The 21622-nt window shown below is 42.3% G+C and overlaps 1 protein-coding gene and 1 long non-coding RNA gene across 2 annotated transcripts; one reads left to right on the top strand and one right to left on the bottom strand.

Annotated features, from left to right (window-relative positions):
- Positions 1 to 710: 710 nt before the first annotated feature.
- On the bottom strand, positions 711 to 13794 carry LOC306967186. The gene is made up of 3 exons (XR_013793172.1): positions 13696 to 13794; positions 9256 to 9423; positions 711 to 807 (listed from the first exon to the last, which is right to left on the bottom strand). It is a non-coding gene; the product is annotated as an uncharacterized lncRNA (long non-coding RNA).
- An 864-nt stretch (positions 13795 to 14658) lies between these two features.
- gapdhs (glyceraldehyde-3-phosphate dehydrogenase, spermatogenic) lies at positions 14659 to 21346 on the top strand. Its single transcript, XM_079561086.1, has 11 exons — positions 14659 to 14750; positions 19192 to 19251; positions 19359 to 19455; positions 19531 to 19637; positions 19709 to 19799; positions 19891 to 20009; positions 20086 to 20167; positions 20263 to 20414; positions 20488 to 20650; positions 20730 to 20827; positions 20905 to 21346. Exons 2-11 carry the CDS (start codon positions 19223 to 19225, stop codon positions 20972 to 20974), a joined length of 1008 nt encoding a protein of 335 aa, XP_079417212.1. The 5' UTR covers positions 14659 to 14750; positions 19192 to 19222; the 3' UTR covers positions 20975 to 21346.
- Positions 21347 to 21622: the final 276 nt, after the last annotated feature.

Below are 21622 nucleotides of genomic sequence, written 5' to 3'. Positions count from 1 at the left end.
TGATATTTTAAGGAGTTAAAATAATAATAGTAGTTTATCCTTAGAATTATCTTGGACTAAGTGTAGGCTTATATGCTTGGACAGTGGTTCCCAAAGTGGGGGTCAGGACCCCACGGGGGGTTGCGAGGCCTTGAGTGGGGTCCCCAGGTGATTTCAAGATGAAACAAAAAGGAAAATGCAACTGTTTTTAGTATATTTTTGAGTAATACAGCATATACGTTGTGAAATCCATGCAAATACATATTAACTTGGTTTAAAAATGTTGTTCTGCCCTTAAGTAGCATCAGATGCAATAACTTTATACAATGGGGGTCCTGAGTAGTTTAGGTGTAAATTTTTGAGGTCCTAGCCAAAATCAATTGAGATCATACAGCAATATTATTCTTCAAATTTTCCTTTTTATTTTTTTTAGACCAATTAAACCTAGACCAAAACACACACACACAATAAAATTTACAAATCAACTTGTTTCCACAGTGTTTTGCGACTGAGATTGTTCCCTTGTGTTAATGTTTTTTCTTCAGAATCCCATTTGGACCGCGGCCACCTTGTTATTGCCTTCATGTCATCTGTTTGGAAAGATGAGAGACCAGACTAAAGCATTTATATCACTTGGTTTTATTGTGAAGTGACCCCAGCAGTCAAAACATACAAGTGCAGATGTGGAGTGAAGGGATTACAGCTCCCAATAACTGCAGGAATGTGCTGCTGCCACTTGTCGAGGTCCGCCCCATAAAGCACCTCTCCTCCACGCACAATAAGCTCCCTTTGTGAGAGAGGAAAGATGTCCCGGAGAACGAGACAGGCCTGCCAACAGAAATAAAGACAGAAGATGTAAAGGAAAGAAAGGAAAAAGTGGAAGATTTGAAATGGGGGAAAGGATAAGAGTCTGTGGTCCACTGTGGGCAGTAAGTCACCTCTGAGGCCCCTTTTGTGTTTGTGTGGAAGAACAAATGATAATATTTGCATGGGCATAAATTTACCTCTGACACTCACGGTTAATTTGAGCTATAATCCACACATGTCTGAAGCCACCATTTAAATTGTGCCCAGACAATCTATAAAATAGTAATAATAGCAATAATAAAACTACAACTGAAAAGACCAATAGCTTAATAAATACGCCTTGTCTAAATCAAGCCGCTTGGTTACAATATGCTATAATAAAATAATGGACATAATGTGAATTTATTTCGGTTGTTAATTCAGTCAAGAGGAAAATATCTCAAGCATTTATTTTCACTGCAATTATGCAATATTTTTCTTTCCTTTTAGCTTTCGGTTCTTGAGTCGCTACAAAAAATATGCTCCTCACTTTACAGTGATCACGTGACGCCCACAACCAGCCCAGATATCACAGAGTGTGACCCAAGTATCCACACTACACTTTCTTTACTCACTGTGGATATTGCAACGTGAGTAAATTCAGCTTTTTAAACACTTAAAATAAAGACGTGTGAAAGTGAAAGATAAGCTCAGGTGGAAGTTAATTGATCTCACTGTGAGAAACAAAGCGTAAGAATATACAGCATGCATAATATTTTGCATCTAGTCAACAAAATGTGATTGCTTACATTATGTGTGGCAGGATGGTAGGTAGGTAGGTAGGTAGGTAAGTAGGAAGGTAGGTAGTATTGGTAAGATGGTAAGTAGGTAGGATGGTAGGTAGGTAGTATTGGTAAGATGGTAAGTAGGTAGGTAAGATGGTTGGTAGGTAGATAGGTAGGATGGTATGTAGGTTGGATGGTATGATGGTAGGTAGGTAGGTAGGTAGGTAGGTAGGTAGGTTGGTTGGTTGGTTGGTTGGTTGGTTGGTTGGATTGGTAGGATGTTAGTAAGTTAGGAAGGTAGGATGGTAGGTAGATAGGATGGTATAGGTAGGTAGGTAGGTAGGTAGGAAGGACCAGAGACAGACAAGAGAGTTTGTATTTATTAGGGCTGGGACGATCCACTTTTGCCACGATCACGATATGTATCACGATACTCAGGGGCCGATCCGATACGTATTGCGATACAGTAAGTAATTATAAGTAATATGTTGACCTTCAACAACTGTCATGTGTCCAGAGTTTATAAACCAAAGGCCATGTGACATTTACTGAAGTGTTAAGACTGAGAAGTGCATTAACACAAAAAGTAACAAAGTGCTGTGTAACTGTTGCTGGAGTTTATGATAAAAATGCCTCTAAACACAAGTATTGAAAGTGTTTTATCCGATATTTTGTCCCAGCCCTAGTATTTATACCTTTAATTTAATCATTCTGTAAACCTTAAGGAAAAAAATGCAATATAGGTCAATTCTTGTTTCTCCATCAGGTTAAGAATGAGAGAAACTTTAATGGTTGAAACAGCACAAAACACAACATGCCGCATAACAGCTATCACAGATGTGCACGGATGACTGCAGCAGACAAAGTTATTACCTTTATTAGATTAACAGATCTTCAATACAAATTACAAAAGAACATGCAGAACTATTTTAGCGCAGTCTGTCACGTGTTCATCTCACCAGTAGCAAAGCAGACAATCGTATCAAGTTTTGTGTTTGCACATAAACCCCTTCTGCATAATCCTGACCTCTCCCAGCCCCTGCAGCGTCTCTTCAGCTCAAAGCTTCGGGAGGGAAACAGAGAGTCTGCAGGAGGAAGTGTTGGTTTGTTATGTTTCTATGTGATCAATGAGGCCAAATCTGAACCCAAACACTGCTTCTCCCTTTTTTCTTTTTCTGCTCCTGAAAATAGCTCGAGCCGCCACGTCCAATCGAAACCCTCATCCGCTGATTACACCCAACACGAGGTCACGGTTGCCGCCTTTCTAGGTGAGCACACATCGGGTATAGTGTCGAATGAGACAGGTAAATTTGCTTATGCCAGACGCAGCCACCGCCAATGCCACAGCTGCAATGTTTCGCATCTGTTTGGAATAAAAACAGTTGCCATGTTGGGGAAAATTCCTCGCTTTGACTGATCGAATGTGACAATTGTTTCCACTCATTATTCCCCCTTTAGGCAAATAATCCCAACCCTCAAGTAACTCAAAGCAACTTTCTGTGCTTTTGTCTATACAGAGCTCCACGCTACATTAGCAACCTATGTCTAATAACTGCAACCAACTGCAACAAACTCTCTGATTTTCTGAAGCCTTTGAGGTCCCCCCCTTTCGATCTCGAAATATGAAGTCGGATCGTGTATTTAGTGATGGAAACCGCCAGAAGTGCTAAAAATACCTCTGCCAGTCTGGTAGCCACGAGTCTCCATCTTACGCTCATTACCACACGACCTGAGGTTTGGAGAGGAGGGGGGAGAGAGGGGATGTGGTCAGCGTCTGTGCGTTTAAAAAGACCCAAAAAGAAAAAGAAAAGAAGACGAGAAAGAGAGAGAGAGATGCGGAGAAGAGAAAAGTGGAGAGAGTCTGCACAAAGTCAGGACTGGCTGTGGTCAGATGCATTAGTATTATGTGATATTTCCGATGGTCTCCTGGTATTTTTGAATGACGGCACATTTTGCAACCCACGGGATATTATTGAAATCTTACATCACTTCATTTCAGAAGTATTTGCAGTTTGTATGACTGGTGTTTTATGACCAGCCTTTCATTACTGATTCTATTGTCTGTCTGCGTCTTTTAGATTCATATTTACACTTTACCACAGCGATGTACCGTACACTTAGCTTCATGATTGACAATATACCACATCAGCACTGATTACGTATCCTCTACCAATTCACAATCGAGATCAGTCAGTTCCCAGAGCTTCTGAGAAAAGGATTTATTAAAGGTAAACAAGTTACTTAGTACTGCTTTAAAGCAGTACTAAGTAACTTGTTTACCTTTAATAAATCCTTTTTTTTTTAACTCATGCCACTAGAGGCCATAACCGCCACTGCAGGTGTCATAGCATGTCGGTCATTAATTGTCTGTGAGAGTAAATACTACGCTGATAGAAAAGACTAAGCAATATAGGGATATTGCACATCCAATTACACAATGGAGACAACTTTTTTCACTCAAACTTGGCTGTAAATACTGTTTACAGTTAGATTTGCCCATTAGCCTGCCTCTTTATGATTCCATTAGTGTGTATTAGGCCTCCGGGTCGGAGCAGGGAAAGCTGCAAGTGTGGGGTTTTCTGGCCGGAGACACCAGGGGGAGATGAAAGACCCCTCCAATCATCCCATCAACACTTGTATTACCTCCAGAGGGACTACGAAACGGATTTATTAAGGTAAACAAGTTACTTAGTACTACTTTAATCATGAAAGTTTAACTGGGATTCAGAATCTTCTCTTTTTCAGAGAAGTCCTTGCCCCAGAAGATCCTGTTGTACATGTTTTTAGAGGTTAGGAAACCAGAGGAAATCTTCTTAGACATGGGGAGAACATACATACTTTACACAGACCCTACAAGGCCTGAGAATTGACCCCAAGACCTTCTTGTTGTGAGGCACGAGCACTAACCACTGCACCACCATGTCCCTGTAATAGCAAACCAATGGTGATCTCAAAATGTAAAGTACTCAAGTTACGGAAGTGGTAGAGATGTATTTACCTAATGTTCCTATATAATTATCTATGTAATACCTGTGCTCTTGTTTGGCAAATCTATATAGAAACATTGTTGCCTTCTCACAATAAACATGGCATATTTTGCGATTTAAACATTCAATTGAACACATTCCAGTTTGCATGATCTGCCTCAGTCCTCCAACCATCTTCACCACTTCTCCTCTTTGCTTTATTCCCTCGCTCCGTCGCATCTGTCTGTCTGTCTGTCCACTCTCCGCTCCAGCTGCCGTCCCACCTGGACCATCAATCCTTCTAGACTAAGGCCCGTACCTGGCTCGCGTTCAGCGAACACAAACACACAGCGAGTCTACGGCAGCGCTACGACACACACACCAGGAAGCAGCGGGGGCAACATGATCCGTCTGTCAACCTTGGACCGAAAGCACTCAGATGGAAGTTCCAGCTTTGGGTCAAAATCTGAAATCAAGACTAACAAGATGATGTGTAGCTCTGGGGTGAACGGCTGTGCGGATTTGAGGTGCACTCTAAGCAGACAAACTGGCAAATCAGTCTCTGGAACAGAGGATACCAAGCAATTTTACCTCATAAAACATGTCAAAAACCTTAAAAGAACAATTGTGAAATGCCAGACTTCTTTCTCTGCTGCTTAGATGTTGCCACAGGACATTATAGGCTGTTTTAGGAGAGCATTTAAGCCTGACGCCCTTCCATTGTCATATCCAATATATACTGAGGGATATTTGGTGTCAAAATAGAGATGAAAATGCAACAAAAACACAATGAAAAAGTGACAAAATGTGACAATAAAGTGATGAAAAAGTGACGAAAAACGTGATGAAAAAGTGACATAAAAGTGACGAAAACGTGACAAAAAAGTGACGAAAAACTGACCAAAAACTGACAAAAAAGTGACAACAATGTAATGAAATAAAGCAACGCAAGGAAAAATATCCATTTAGATTAGTTTTGTAGGTCTTAGCTTTCAAATGGGGCACTACACTGGCCTACAGGCAGTGATCTTATGGATTTGGGTAAAGATGAACTGGAGAAACTGTCTTTACTGGTTAAGAAAATAAATAATAAAGAGTCTGAGGGATCACTCTCATACCTGGGCACATGGACAGGCCTACACCAGGAAAAGCCTTTGGTGTAAAACAGGTAAAAAAATATAACTGCTCTGCGTAGACTTGAGCATGATGTTTATTATATTAAACACAGTAACAAAAGTAACTCACTGATATTTCATTATTTAAAAGATGGTTTCATTGTAAACCCCTAATTATTCTCACAGAAGTTAAATGAGCAATCCCAAACAGAGGGAAAGATACATGCATGTCTTAGTACTGGATTTAAAACACAATAATTATTAACACACTGATATTATTGATATTTAACATGTTTTTAACAGATGGATTCATTCCCATTTCCAATTTTGTTTTAATTTAGATTAATTTGCACAATCTAATACCACCCAACTGTGGGAACAGGTTTACACATTTTAGTCCTCATCTTAAAAAACACACACCAATTAATATCCATGAAGTGCCAAAACAGCCCAAGGACCAAACGTGCGGTTACCACATCGTTTCTGAATGCGCCGTTTCAGTCGGTCTTGTTATCTTTGGTGGTGCGGCGCTGAACTCTGCAGAGGGTCAAAGTTGGGTTTCCTTACACAAACTGGGGCTGATTGATTGGTGTATTTCACAGAGAGGTGAGGCGCGTCTGAGTCCAATACAGAGCCGTGACCAATCAGATCCACCTCCGAGTTTGTCCATGAAATCAGTTTTGGGTCTTTAACAGTGAGTGGCCACAGCAGCTGCGAGTTCAAGAGATGGAAAAGAGTCAAGGCAGTCCAGGCCATGTGGATCTACGGCACCTTACCATGATTTGTGGTCGATTGTTGGACGTATTTGCGCCACAGGGCAACAAAAAAAAGGAATACTTCAGATCTGACAGGTTTTAGATTTTTTGTTTTTTTGTTTGTTTGTATACTTTATTGTCCCCGTAGGGAAATTTGTTCTCTGCATTTAACCCATCCTTCGATGCCGCTGGGGCAACCCGTAAGGAGCAGTGGTCGACGGCCGTGCCGCGCCCGGGGACCCATCTCCATGATGTGTAGCCAGGCTGATGGTCAGAATCACCTGGCTGGAGGATTCACCTATTGCACATGTTTTTAGCGGTAGGGGAAACCGGAGTACCCGGAGGAAACCTACGCAGACACGGGGAGAACATGCAAACTCCACACAGAAAGGCCCCGTCCTTGGTGGGAGTCGAACCCGGGACCTTCTAGCTGTGAAGCGGAGGCGCTAACCGCTGCGCTACCGTGCCGATTTAATTTTGAGTGTTATGTTTATGTGTGTCTTTTGTCACAAATTGCAGACTAAAATGCACTCGTGTATATCTTGCCTATTGACTTTCTTTTCTCATTGTTTATTTTTGAGACTTTACACTTCTTTCTTCATTTGTATTTCCACAGTCTCACTAGAACCCCTTTTAAGCATGAATTATAGTATTTGACTTTTTAAAAGCCAATTACGGGACTCATCTGGGTCATTACTATCACACGTCTCGCACCATTTATCTGTCAGAGGGCGCGGAGGAGCCCAAGTCAAACACATGACATCAGCCGCAGACAAAACCAAAAGATATTTACTCAGCAATAGATGAAATTACAGTGTTAAGTGAAAGAGAATGGGGCATTAGGAGTTTTAAGACTTATGTGAAGTACATGGGTGGCCACACTCGAAATCCTGAAAGTGTGGGACGATGATAAGAGACCGGTACAGATAAGGACTGTGAAGTAAGAGTGTGCTGAAAGAAGCCAGGGGAATAACAAGGGTAAGAAGAAAATAGAGTTTAAATTAGTGGAAGGGGAAGAGAAGGGCACAAGTCAGTCAAAGGGTGACTTCACAAGAGGCAATTTCACATTCACTCCAGATCTGGTGGTGGTAATATACAAATGTAGCCACGAGTGCCCTTGGGGTAGATTGACAGAATAGTGGCTGCACTAATCAGACCCACCAACCACCACCACCCATCCACACACCCAAACCAAGTCAAATACTGTAGGTGTGTTGTTCAGATATCACCCCCTACTGGCAGCAATAAGGACTGAATCAGGTTAAAAAGACTAAGGAGCGGCACAATTAAGTGTTAAATGTCAATACCTGGGAGGCTTATACTTTTGTCTCTTGAGAAGAAGACCAACTATCAAAAAGAACTTAAAAGAATTTAAAGCAACACTGTTCCTGACGCTCCGATATCACCTCTGTCTCTTTAAGAAACTCTGTGCCGCCCATGAGCCCTCCCCCTTCAGTACGTTGTTGTTGTTGTTGTTTTTTTTATTTCAAGTACAGACAACATAAGCCAGGATTTCCTTACAAAAGTATAATTAAAGGTCTGCAGGGGCGGGTGCTGTGGGCTGAACTGAGGAACAGAACATGGGAGGGGCCTGGTCCTGGGGCGGAGCATCGTCCCTTCCAGCATAACAGCAGGAAAATGGCTGCTGGCAGGAGATTCAAAGATTACTCAAAAATACCTGACAACACTGGAGGTATGTTTTTGAGGAGGGAAAGACACACTAACACAATAACTAGTGCATTTGCCCCTTTGTATTGCCCATAAATAAACTACCAAAGCATTACTGGATGCCGGTGGGCAAAGTCCCAGTGAAAGTGACCGAGTGCGGTTTCCCAAAGTGGCAGTGAATCAATAGCTTAAGAATGACATTTTGGACATGACTTAAGTATGTGTTGTGGAGAATCAAAGCCAAAAAGACAAATTGTGCAGTACTGGGGTATGACGTGCAGCTGTTGTGTGGGTTTTGTGGTTATTCTGAATACCTTTGGTTGCTGTTAACGTGTTTGCTCAGCGTTCAGATGACAAGGCCCTTTCTCGGGGTTGTTTGGGAGATCATTATGTCTTATGCAAAACCTGAGTCACTGTATTCTGGTAACAGTTAGCCTGTGTTTTTGTGCCAGTGCCTGACCCCTCACTGCTCCTCCCGAACCCTCTGGAGAGACACCTGATGCATTTGACAGAAGCTGAAGAGACACGCTGTACACGGCAAGAATGTCATCTTTACCGTTACCAATATAGAAAAGGAAAAGAGTTCGTCTGGCTGGCGGGGTTTATAGCTCTCTGGACATCGAGCCAAAAGGAAAGAAGAGGATCTGCTTCAGCCCAGCCATAATCCAGCTTTTAAACCTGCTCCAATGACAATCATTTACATTTTTATGGGATAATTGTAGAGAATGGAACAGTAACCGTCTGTGCAAAAACAGAGCAATATATAGTTTTCAAATTCTCATCTGAAATAATACAAAATGATCAGACCTACTCATTGTTAATTGAATCCTTGAAAATAGTACGGCAACAGTCTACTACACTATATAAAGTACATCCAGTTATTCATTTACCCCAAACAATGCCACCAGTATAGCATTTCCCAAACTGATTTACAGTCAGATAATTCTGGATAAGATTATATCCAATAAGTTCCGTGTGGATTTACAACATCCACCTGGAAACTATTGCTCCCATAAAAATAAATGCACCTCTTTGCTTGAAATGCACAGTTTTGGTCCACTTACAGGTTTTATCTGTCAGGATATCAGATATTTTTGACGCGCGTTTCCAGTGCAATATGAGAACCATTACCAACAATGTTGCCTCTTGGAGCTGGCATGTGTTTGCAGATTATCAACGCTGTAGGGAGAGAGTCAGCTACCTGTCTGTCTTTCGAGATGAACAACGTGCAGCGCGAGCTCATGGGGAGTGCAGGGAGGCAGCAGCGTTTGAAGGAGGAGGAGATTTCAGATCAGATTAGCAGACATCCTTCAGTGGTCCTCAGAGGGAAGTATACGGCTGTTGTGATGAGGTGACACTTCCAGTCCCACTGTGCCAGGCCAAAGAAAGGAAGAGCGGGTAGATCGATGACAGAAGTGGTCATTGTAAAATCAACTTTATAAAATGTTTCCATATTTGAAGGTTTGTTATTTCGCAGCTTCAACAACAGAAAAAGAGACCAAACATATCTGACCTTTTTACTTTATTACAAGCTATTTGTTTATAACTTGCATTTTCACCATTACAGCTAAAATGGCTCATAATGACAGTGCATTGATCAACACCTGTATTTTCCTCCCCCTACATGTTCCAGCCATGTCCTGATGTGTAGAATGAGCTCAGACCTGTTCACCACAACTGCCTCTAAAATCCTGCACTGTCGATCAAAAAGTTGTTGCTTTGGGTCCGAAGTGCCGTCATGCACGAGCTTAATATAGAGACTGCAGTTACACATAAGACCTGAGGTGGCAGTAGTGAGTATAAAATGACCAACTTGCATCTAGTCTCTTTAAGGGAAGTGGATGGCCTGTAGTTGCTGTTCTAAACTTCCAAAATGTCTTCATACGGCTTCACACTTTGCATTTGATGTACTTTTACCACAGTCATGCATGAAGACACTATACATGACTGTCTCGGGCCACAATTCTCTCCCATCGTTCCTCATATTTCCACAGTAGATATTCCATAAAAAACGTATGGATGGTTTAACTTTGTTCTAACTCAGCCCTGTCGTCTCTCAGAGCAGGGGCTGTGGTTTACTGATGCAAAGTAGCTCTTGGCATGAGTGCAGCTCCGCGATTAGTGCCCCCTTAAACACTTCTAATTCACAGCCTATGAAAATATTATCAGAGAGGGCCCGCTCGCTGCCTGAGGGGGTCAGGGGTGCTTTTAATGGCACCAGGGGCTCCCTGTGTCGAACTGTTGGGGCGCATAGCATTAGAGTCACCTTAAATCACGTTGGTCCGGCTGAGAATGTGAACAAAAACTAGATGAGATACAGTCAGGCCTATACGGGCCTCGAGTAATGTAAACGTGACAGCTTGGTCTAATGCTGGTACTGTTTAGACGCTGACATAACTGGAACATGTGGAAATTATTTTTTAGTTTGAATTATAATGACAAACGGTTTGTTTTTCCAAAGCTGTGTATGAAGGAAAGGCTGGAATCACTTGTGTGCGTACGCCCCCACACCTCCGCACACGGGGCTGAGTTTCCTGTTAAGTGGTCGTAGGAGGTGAATGGGGGAGATTTGTCATTTAGTTAGTGGGTCCTATCAGCTGACAGTTTATGTAAGGGAGTTGAAATATCAATAAATACTTTGTGCTGCTACACAGGTGCTTTCCGATTCCAAAGCATGATCTATGGCACAACGGGGAGAGACATAATGAAAAATAATCACCAAAAGCAGACTGGCAAACAAGTTTTCTTCCCTCAACAAGTCAGACAAGTTCAATAAACTACAGTTTCCCATGTGCGCGCCGCGCAGGCACACTTTATTTCATTAATTCATTATGAGGACATTACAGTTATTTCACATTGAGGGGTGGCATCACCTTCAGGCCTGGTTTTCACATTTCAGAGTTTCAGAGGATTTACATTTTGATCAATTGACACACCATCCACAACCGGTTTGCATGAATGTCATGGCTATGCAAACTGAAATGTACTTTAATTAATCTATTCTAAATATAAATTACACAAAGTCTAACATCTTAACATGTCTTTAGGGATTTGTGTGGTCCACTCACAAGACATCAGATATTTTTGTGCCCATGTTGGACGCACCTCTAAGGCAGATTCTGTGCCTTAAGGAATGCAATATACATTATATAGAACAAGTCTGCTCTCTGCTGGCCAAAAAGAATATTGCATGAAGGTTTTCCAGACATCTCACTACCGTCTTTCTCCAAACTATCTCTACCAGTGGACAAACTTAAAGTAATAACGTGTAGAGCCTATTATTTGAAGACGATGCGACTTTGAACTCCTTCGCCTCTCCACAGAGCTTTGGGACTTAAGCGTCTCAGATCTGGCGTGAATTCCAACCGAACAAGCCTTGAGGCTTGAAGTGATTTTGTAAAACCAAGCTTTTTTTTACAGTTGGATAAATCCCAGAAAACGTAAAAGAAAAGAGCCAGTGTGTCCAGTTCTTGCTGCTGCATTGAGTGTGTGCAGCAGTTTGCTGCTTCTGCGACTAAATAAACCATGGACCTCAGAGACATTCCAGAACCTTGGCGTTTGTGTAATGTTGTCTTTGTCCACAAGATGGAGCCAGGTTTTCAATATTCATTTGCTGTAGAGGCGTTTATGGAACATCATGTTCTCACTTGTAGCCTCCAGTTCATGACAATTGAAAAACAGGGACTCTGTGTGAATGGATATGAAAAGTAATTTACAAATGTTGTTCATGTCATATCAGCTACATAACACATACGTTATTTGATCAAAATTAGGGTAGGTCTATTTGGAAATAGGCCTAATTAAGCCTAAGATCTGATGAAGAATTATTAATTGTCCTGTTTAAGGCAGTTTAAATCCACAGCTCGCCACTATAGCTGTACGGGCATGGCTTAAGCTTGACTCATGTGTCCAGGGTGAAAGTGAACAAACTCAATGTCCAAACTTACAGATGCAGTTATGGATGCTTTAATCAGGATGAAGATGCCACATTCTGTATCGCCTCCACACGGTCCAAAAACTGTTTGGCCTCTAGCCCAGAACAGCTTCCACACACAACCAGCCAACGACCTAGCCTACCTGACTATGAGGTACAAGGCTCCACCCAAACCAATGCCCTGATAGTGCAGCATAATCACATACCAACATAATAATCATAAAAGGCCGTAACATGTCCTGTCTTGCATAAGCCAACTGGCATTGAGTAAGTTTGCAACACAAGCTGAAGCTTCATGGTGCAAAGAGGCCATTTTTCCACTTATGGTGCATCTGCCCTTTAGGCATATTTAAGAGGTGCCTTTGTAGTTTTGACAATGCAAGTAAATCACACATCTTCTGAAGATGTCATTGTCAAATCCGACTCGGAAATTATCTGCTATCTGTCTGTGCGACCTTGTTAAGCCTTGTTAACCCAACATTATGGAATACCTTTGCAGCTTAGATGGGTGGGGTCACCTCTCTGTTTTTATTATGTGAGCTCTAAACCTCATATTTGTACTTAAGCTTTTAATTGAGCCAGTCATTTTGTACTATTTTATCTGGTTGGCCTATTGTTTTCTTGAAATTGTTCTTACCTTTATACTGCTGTTTTGTGGTGACTTACCGTTGTTCTGTTCTGCACTTTGGTCAACTAAATTTCAATCCAACTAAATAAAGTCGGATTGGAATTATTAAATAGGCTACTGTGAGTCTTATTTATATTTATACCATGGTCTGGGTGAATACTCGATTCTGATTGGCTGGTGGGGGCTAACAAGCGTGCATTATTTTGGTATAACCGCACACGTAGTCCGGTAGTTAAATCACTGGGATATCACTCCGCTGTGGGCATCGCCATAGCAACGCATGACACAGCTGAATCAGATAAACACGTAATTAGTGACTGACAGGAACGTATGAGATGGATTTTGTTTAATTTTAACGTTTTGGGCCAAAACAAAATGTTTGATAAATGGGAAGTAGAGGAGAGTGAGCAGCTAGGTTAGCTACTGTTAATAAAATATGAGCTTTCCATTTCTATTGAAAACGGTTAAGGCACTATTCATGATTTTCAGGCGTACATAAAATGATCCTGCATTTAAACATATTTGGCTGGATTAGTAAAGTCAAACATAAAAGTTTCAGTTCGTGGGGCCCAGGTGTGAGCGACTCCACCGCAGCTGTTTCCATAAACAGTTGAGCTCGTTGAGCTAGCTAGCTTTAGCTTCAGGTTAAACAGCGTAAAAGTGAAATAACTCCTGCCCACGAGTGCCGCACATCGGTGTTTACTTCCACGGAAAAGTGCCGGGTTAGTCCTGTTGTGTTGTGATTCTGTGCTTATGTTGTTTGGTTGAGACGAGCCTTCAGTGACCGGCTAATAACCCACATAAAATAGTCCCGGTGGTCTGGCATATTTAGTGACTTTAGTAAATGAAACAAATACTTATTATAAATGTTACGTTTGTGGGACCCTGGTATAAGCGGATTAAACAACTCGGAGCCGTGCATTAGACGGTTATAATGCACTCCGCGTCGTGCATTATAACCGTCTAATGCACGGCTCCTCGTTGTTTAATCCTTACTGAGCGTATACATTTCTAGTTTAATCACAAAAAGAGAAACAAACTTGTGTAAGAAATCAGTTATTAGTCAAGGAAGGTCTTACTCATCCTGTGGTGGCCTGCCTGGGCTGCAGGGATTTCCCATGTTACACCGCAGTACGCTCTCTTCCACACGTAGCGCTGGCTGATGTCATCCCTGCACGTGCCGCAGTCTGCAGCATGTAACTGTGGCAGAAAATCACACACGATGTACACGATGAATACAGCAGCATTTGGTCCTTATGGGCCAATGGTTTTAGTTGTTTATAGGTTAAACTCAAGAACAGACTATTGTCTCCATGGAAACAGGTTCTTACATAAGAGAGTTGTCCATTCAAACCAGCTCTGAAACAGCTCACAAGGCAAGAATCTATAGTTCACAGACCACTGCACAATATGGGCCCAAAGTGATGAAAGACCTCGGTCAAATCAAATGATGATGTCCATGTTGTGCCTATATGGGTTTGCCCGTTTTCTCACGTTGTGCACTGTGTACAAATAGCCTAATTTGTACAGATAAGCGACATTGAAATAGGCTTTATTGTGGGCTACTATCAAGGCCTACCTTTCACCTAAGCGAAAACAGGTCACAAAATGATATGCGTTGTTTTCATTCTAAAATGGACCCTCGACATTCCGTACTCGTGTGGCATCAAGTAATAACAATGCAGAATGCATATGGCGTCTGTTGTTGTAAACCATCTGCATATTCCTTAATCCAGGCCTGAAAATGTCCCGTCATTGTAAGGTTTTGACGCACGGGCAGTGACTTTTGCCACAACAGTAAAGTATTTCCTGAGGATCAGGACTCTCCCTGACTCGGATTGGTCCAATAAAAAATAATAATAATGGGGAAAAAACGTTACGGATCTAATAGGAATACCAACACAATTTGTTTTGTTTTTCCAAAATGAACATTTCGCGTACCACACGTTTCTGCTCCCATCCCAGTGACTAGCAGCCGTGACTCGGGCCTCGTGTCCAATGGCAGGAGCTGCAGAGGATGTAGTGACGTCACGTCACCAGGGTGACCGTCCTCCTCCTGGAGGCACGTGGTCTGTATAAAGCCGGAAAGCGGCACCGGGATCTGCACACAGACGAAAGAAGTGTCAGGAGAGAGGTAAGCATCTGATCGTTACGCCTTTGTGTGATATAGTGCTCGTTTCAGACCCAGTTTACTTAAACAAATGCATAATGCTGTAGATAAGCGCAGCGTGAGAGATCGCGGAGGTTTGACCGATGAACCCGAAGCGCTGATTCCATGTTCATTCATCCATCTGTAGCGCCGTCATCATGTGTATTTCACAAACTAATCTTACTATTTACTGAGTTAGGAAAGACTATTAATAACCTAATAACATCTGTATGTGGATCTGCATGTTTTATGAGGCTGCTGCGGTAATTTGAATGACAAACTGCCCTGAGAGTGACGCAGTCTGAGTGTACATGGCTAGCAGCTAAGGCAGGACCCTGCCCTCTCCATTTGAGGAAGTGCAGAAAACGGTGGAGATGTGCTCTGGGCCTCGCGCGTCGTGACTCGTGAGGCTGTTGTGTAATGCATCAGTTAACAAACTTGCAATAGACTGCAATCACATCAGGGTGAAAAATGCATGAAATGTTACACTAAAATAAGAAAATGGCCGACGGAGGTGTCATGGATAACATGGATATCCCAAATGCCTCAGTTGCGCCTGTCGTGACATTGGGGGAGAGCACAGTGCTGCATCTTTACGGAAGTGGATTAGGCCTGGCCTCCATGTTATGCAATCATTAGCCTGCTACAAATGTGCGTTACTACGTGCATATCGACGTCAGTCATATGCAGTTATTCATTAAAGAAGATGCAGCGTCTGAAGTGATGGTTATATATGAGCACCTCTCACGGATGCACTGCTCTTTATACGACCGTCATTGTGCGTTCAGTCAGATGGTTGCGTGGATGAAGGTGGCCTACGTGCCTCCCCGGGGCGCACTGATGAAGTCTACCAGAGAAATGGGCTGGTTCAACACGGCTGTCGCGGGTTTACTAAAGCCAAACCGAGAATAAAAGCAGTCTCTTAAGGGCAGGGCGAGGGGTGTAGCCGCTTAAACGCCAGGATTGTCCTCCCGTGGTGCGTTGAAGGGCAACATTGGGAGGAGGAGAAAAAAAGATGTCGCATGATCCTGCTGCAGCTCGACCTCACACCTGAGGACCTGTTGATGCGGCTGGGATCTCTCTTTCGTGCACAATGACTTCACCGGTCCAAGTGTTTAACTATGCCACACGAGTTTGCCCGATATATCCTATCCATCACTATTGCAATCAGCATATTCAGTCATCCTGGCACAGTAGGGAAGCAGCGTCTCCTATGTTATAACAGTGTAATGTCCCTCCTCCTCCTGGATGGGATGCAGCCATGTCTGGCCTCTGAAGGTCACCATTGCGGACGGGGAAGGTCGCACCAGGCCTGGAGCTGCTCAGGAGATGCTTAGCAACCCCCCATGACTTACACCTATGTTTTGAATGAACAAGTAGGTCTGATGCCTGGTAGTGATGATGCTGTTCTCAACTTAAAGAAAGGCAAAATAGCAATTTATAGGCCTATGTTAAACCAGTTAAATGAATCATATGTTTGCTTTGATATATTGAACGCTCATAAAGACTTCTTCATAAATGGAAGAGCCCTGCAGCCCTACAGTTCAGTGAATAGCAAAATATAAAAAGCCCACTTTAATTGGACCTGCTACTACCCACATGAACCTTAATCCATTTAGTGTGTGTGTGTGGTTACTCTACAGGTTAGTGTAACTAACAAGATGCACATGGCTAATATGATGGAATTTGGGCGGCCATCTTTAAACTATTCATTCAGTTCAGGATGTGCGTATGAGGGGGGGACTTCCTGTGACTCGGCGAAATGTGCCTGACCAGTCTCACTGTGACATTGCACAAAGGGGGGGCGGATTGTACAACTGAAAAATAAATAAATTATACATATTTTCTTGTTTTTCAGCAAGGTTTTTTCCTCTTTACATTGAACTAGATAAATACGCATTGCTCACACAGGCTCGGTTTGTCCTGTCCAGCAGTGCCCTTGCATGCGCTACTCAATACCTCCTACATGACTGCGCTGCACCCCATTACTAATTCATCACTGTGTCCTTATCCAATTCACTAAACATGATGGTCTCACTTAAGAAGTATAGCCCAGGTATGACTTAAACTGTTAGCAAGTAGTTAAGTATATCCTATTTTAACTGATAATTTGATGCACCAGCCTAAACCTCTATCATTTTGTGGTTATTGCTAATTCTTCATTAGTATGTTGGAAGTTAGTGGTTAGGAATACAGTTACTAATGTTTTATAAACAATGCTTTTCATGAAAGCAGAGTCGGCAGCCAGGCGCCCGTATGCCACTGTCAGCAGGACAATCGTTTAGCACGGCCTGTCGAGCGTCTGACGCGAGTCCATTGGACGTTTAGCTGAACTAGTTTCTGCATCAAACTGACAACAATGTAGTCAAGGAAACGGCGAGAGGACTACAATAATGCTTCCTTGAGCTGTGCAACAAAAAGAAACCTAATTGGCTAGTCATTTTGGCCAACCGCCAATCAGTTTGCAGCAGTGGAAAACTACTCTGGAATGCTAAAATAAACTACAGGCAGCGAAACAATGAGAGTGGAGCGGATGAGAAGGGGAGGGGAGTGGCTCTGAGGCAGGACGGTAGGAATAAGTCAGAGAGTTCATTCACACACTGACAGATTTCCAATACTGGCTCTAAAGTGGACTAGACCAGTTTAATAATCCAGCACCGGTTTGAAAAGAAGACCAATATAGAGAGGAGAATATCATGGAGAAAACTCACTGATACAGTTTAGGATTTCAAAAAAATGTACTTGTACCTTTATCTCTACGAGGATTAGACATCGAGATGACGCTCTAAAGCCAGCATAAAAAATATTAATTATGGAAAAGGGTCACTTTACTAAAGGCCAGGGTCTTTAAACGTTTTAGGTTGCACCCCCCAAATGTTGATTTAAAGAAGTGCGGACGCCCACATTTGTACCGTCAGATTTAAAATCTGGTTAATAAATGTGTTGTTATTTGATGCCATTTACTTATACTGCTTTAAAAATTATATTAAAGAAGACAGAGAATTGTATCGAATTGGATTGACGTGACAATAAGCTGGAGCCTATTCACAAAGTTAACATAATGGCGAAGGTGTTGCCATTGGTGTGATACAAAAACATTTTCTAGTAGCTCCATGGTGTTTTTTCCATGTAGAAACATGTTCCAGTTGTCCCTAAAATGTTAATGCTTGAAATGTACCCTGTGAACTGCATTTTGATGTTACCAAATGATGCAGTCCTATTGTAAAAATCATTTTAAAATAGTATTCTATGTTTAAGTGTAGATTATTTTCTCCTGCTTTGGTTTATTAACAAAGGGACATGACATTTCATTTTACAAACTCCTTCACAAAGTCCAGCCTGTTGCAGCGGCCGCTCTGTCCCACTCTAACTAATAGGCATGTATTTTTGTTGGAGAAAATTAGGTCAAAGCTTTAAGGGGGGGGGGTTGTGCCAAATAAGCGCAGCTCGACAGACGGCAGAGAGTGATTGTCAATTAGTCTGTCCTGGTTGGAACAATAGACACGATTATTACAATGAAGTAATTGTGACATGGCACAAACTGCTACTGTAGAATAAAAACAAACTATAGTTCAACAGGAAGTCATTGCATTGATGATTAAAAGGAGATGCATAGATGTTTCCACTGAGTTGCCTGCCAATCTGATTATTCTGCCTGTGTGCACTTGTCTAGGTGGAACAGGACATTCTCATTTTTGTTCGAGGCTTTTTAGCAAAACAATTAATCGTCAGTCAGATGGGGATTTTTGCAATATATTTTGGCTTCTTGCAATATGTATCTTGCAAAAAACAATTAAAAAGAAATGATATATTGTCCCGAGAGACATGTATTTTCAATGTTTTAAGCCTAAAGTGGAGTTCTATGTGACCAAGGAAGAGACGTTTGGAACACACTGCAGTAAAAGTGCTGGAAAAGGCACTTGTCCTGTTGGATTGATGTCACCACCAAACTTGTCGAGGGATGTGCTGCGCCACTTCTTACTTTTGTCTATTTAAAGTTCTCCCATAATGCCTTTCACCAGATCGCCAGCCTGTACCACATGACTCTTTTTCAATCTCGCACACACAAAGAGATTAGGAGATTACACTAGCGTACGACCAATCAGTTGCAAGGGCAAGCTGTAGGAGCCATATTTACTTCTATATTGCAGTACACTTCACTTCAGTGCAGTACAGTTAACATTCATTTTCAGCCTTTGTTCTTCCATGCCAACCCTCCCTACCTCATTATTGCGTGTATACTAAACAGTCGTGTTGAATGTTGACAGGTAGAGCAACAGCCATAATAAAAGTGACTTACAACATTGACATATAATTGAGAACAACTGTGTCATGTAAATACCCATGGCAGAAAGGATGTAAAATATTGATATTGATGATATTTGAGATTTGCCTCATGTATAACGTTTCTCTTTTTTCTTTGCAGGCAACTCGCAACACCCAAAGCAACAGTAACCATGTCAGACCTCTGTGTTGGAATCAATGGGTAAGTTCAAAATAAACTTCCATCCTTGTAATTACTTATAACATTTGTGAGTGGGAGGCCTACTGTTTAAGTGTTTAATAAAACGGTTCTTCTCTTTTCCTCTACAGCTTTGGCCGTATTGGACGCCTTGTTTTGAGGGCTTGTCTTCAGAAGGGCATCAAGGTCGTGGCAATCAATGACCCTTTCATTGACCCCCAGTACATGGTAATTTGATGCTTCCTCTTTATGTTGTGTATTGTTCCCAAACATCTCCCCTAACTTTTGAACCCTTTGATTTAGGTCTACATGTTCAAGTATGATTCCACCCACGGCCGCTACAAAGGAGAGGTCTCCCATGATGGCTCAAAACTTATTGTTGATGGTCATCCTATCAATGTCTATCAGGCGTAAGTGTAAAGAATACAACTACCACTATTTTTATTACTTTCATTAATATTAATGATTTCGATCCTAATAGCCGAATTCCCTCTGAAATCCCATGGGGCGAAGCTGGGGCCAAGTATGTCGTTGAGTCCACCGGTGTGTTCCTGAGTGTGGACAAAGCCACTGTATGTATGCTTGTATGGTCACAAGCAGATGAAAATCCTTAGAATAAAAGGGCTTAATTAAAACAGTTGTTTTCTTTACTGCTATCCGTAGGCTCATATTTCAGGTGGTGCCCAGCGTGTCGTTGTGTCTGCGCCCTCCCCAGACGCACCCATGTTTGTCATGGGAGTCAATGAGGACAAATATGATCCATCCAGTATGACCATTGTCAGGTAATTACTTAATTACTGGGAACAAAAGATCACGTTTTGTTGTTTGGATTCTAATGATGATGGGTTGTTTTTGTAGCAATGCCTCCTGCACCACCAACTGCCTGGCCCCTCTGGCCAAAGTGATCAACGATAACTTTGGCATTGAGGAAGCTCTTATGGTGAATTTATGTTTATTCTTCAGCTTTAGTCAGTGTTAATAAATAATGAGTAATTCACTTGGTAAATTTACCATTTAATTCACTTGTGTGTTCAGACCACAGTCCATGCATACACAGCCACCCAGAAGACTGTGGATGGACCCAGTGCAAAGGCCTGGCGTGACGGCCGTGGGGCTCACCAGAACATCATCCCCGCCTCCACTGGAGCGGCTAAGGCTGTGGGCAAGGTCATCCCTGAACTCAACGGGTAAATGCCACTGCCACACAGTGATTTTGAAATACACAACATGCTTAGAAAGACATCTCTGAAATCTCCACAGCAAGCTGACAGGCATGGCCTTCAGAGTTCCTGTCGCTGATGTGTCAGTGGTGGACCTGACCTGCCGTCTGAGCAAACCTGCATCCTACGAAAAGATCAAGGAGGCTGTGAAGAAGGCCGCACACGGGCCTCTGAAAGGAGTCCTGGGTTACACTGATGACCAGGTAAATGATTGTTTGAGTCGCAGATTACGATTTAACATGAAATTGAATTGAATTATTGATTGATTGACTGATTGTGCAGGTGGTGTCCTCTGACTTCATTGGTGACACTCACTCCTCCATCTTTGATGCTGGTGCTGGCATCTCCCTCAACGACAACTTTGTCAAACTTATTTCTTGGTAAGTTTGACGCCCCTCTTAATCTGGCTCTTATTACAAAACCGCACTTTGACTTTTTTGCTCTCCTCTTTCCGCAGGTATGATAATGAGTTCGGCTACAGCCACCGTGTTGCTGACCTGCTGCTCTACATGCACTCCAAGGAGTAGATAGTTCAGGAGGGAGAATTCGGAAAGGGACCACCCCATCTATTTGCCCATCCCCCTTCTCTTTTGCACCTGCCCCACCCATTGCACAGTTAATAGCATCACAGTCCTAGCTCTACTATTATATACGTAGGCTGCGAGACCGGTGTTGTCGAGTGTTCTCAGTTTATGTCTTGTTCCTTTTAAGAGGCAATGAGTTAGTGATGGTATATGTGTCCGTGTGCCCCCTTCGCCTCCTACTGCCACTTTAGATGTGTCGCCATGGCTACAAGACTACTGTATCCATCTTCCTGTTGGTGTGTTTCAAAGGCTATCACAGGCAGAAGGAGGAAGAGCGCTACTGTAACGAAACCAGGAAATAAAACGTAAAATACTTTCACTTGTCACAGTGTCTTTTATACTTGATGTGTAAGAAGGAAACAGCTGAAAGGTTAATACAAACAGCATTCTGCAAGTTACAATGAAATATTATTGTTTGGGCAAAACGCGTTTGACAGTGTGTGTTGGCTCATAACAGTCATGAAGAATCAGGGAATTAGGAAAATAATGCAAAGAATCAGTTTTATTTCTCAATTGTGAGATTCTTGTTTTAGTTACTACCAAAGCGAATAATTGGATAACAGAAATATACTATAGGTAGTGTTTCTCTGA

Source organism: Gobius niger (assembly GCF_951799975.1).
Source record: "Gobius niger genome assembly, chromosome: 8".
In the NCBI taxonomy this organism is placed as follows: domain Eukaryota; kingdom Metazoa; phylum Chordata; class Actinopteri; order Gobiiformes; family Gobiidae; genus Gobius; species Gobius niger.
This window is presented reverse-complemented; position numbering and strand designations above follow the sequence as displayed.

Coding starts and splice junctions, on each gene's coding strand:
- gapdhs (XM_079561086.1), top strand. CDS start 19,223: ATGTCAGACCTCTGTGTTGGAATCAATGG. Junction 20,651..20,729: donor TGGGTTACACTGATGACCAG/GTAAATGATTGT, acceptor CTGATTGTGCAG/GTGGTGTCCTCTGACTTCAT. Junction 20,828..20,904: donor TTTGTCAAACTTATTTCTTG/GTAAGTTTGACG, acceptor CTCTTTCCGCAG/GTATGATAATGAGTTCGGCT.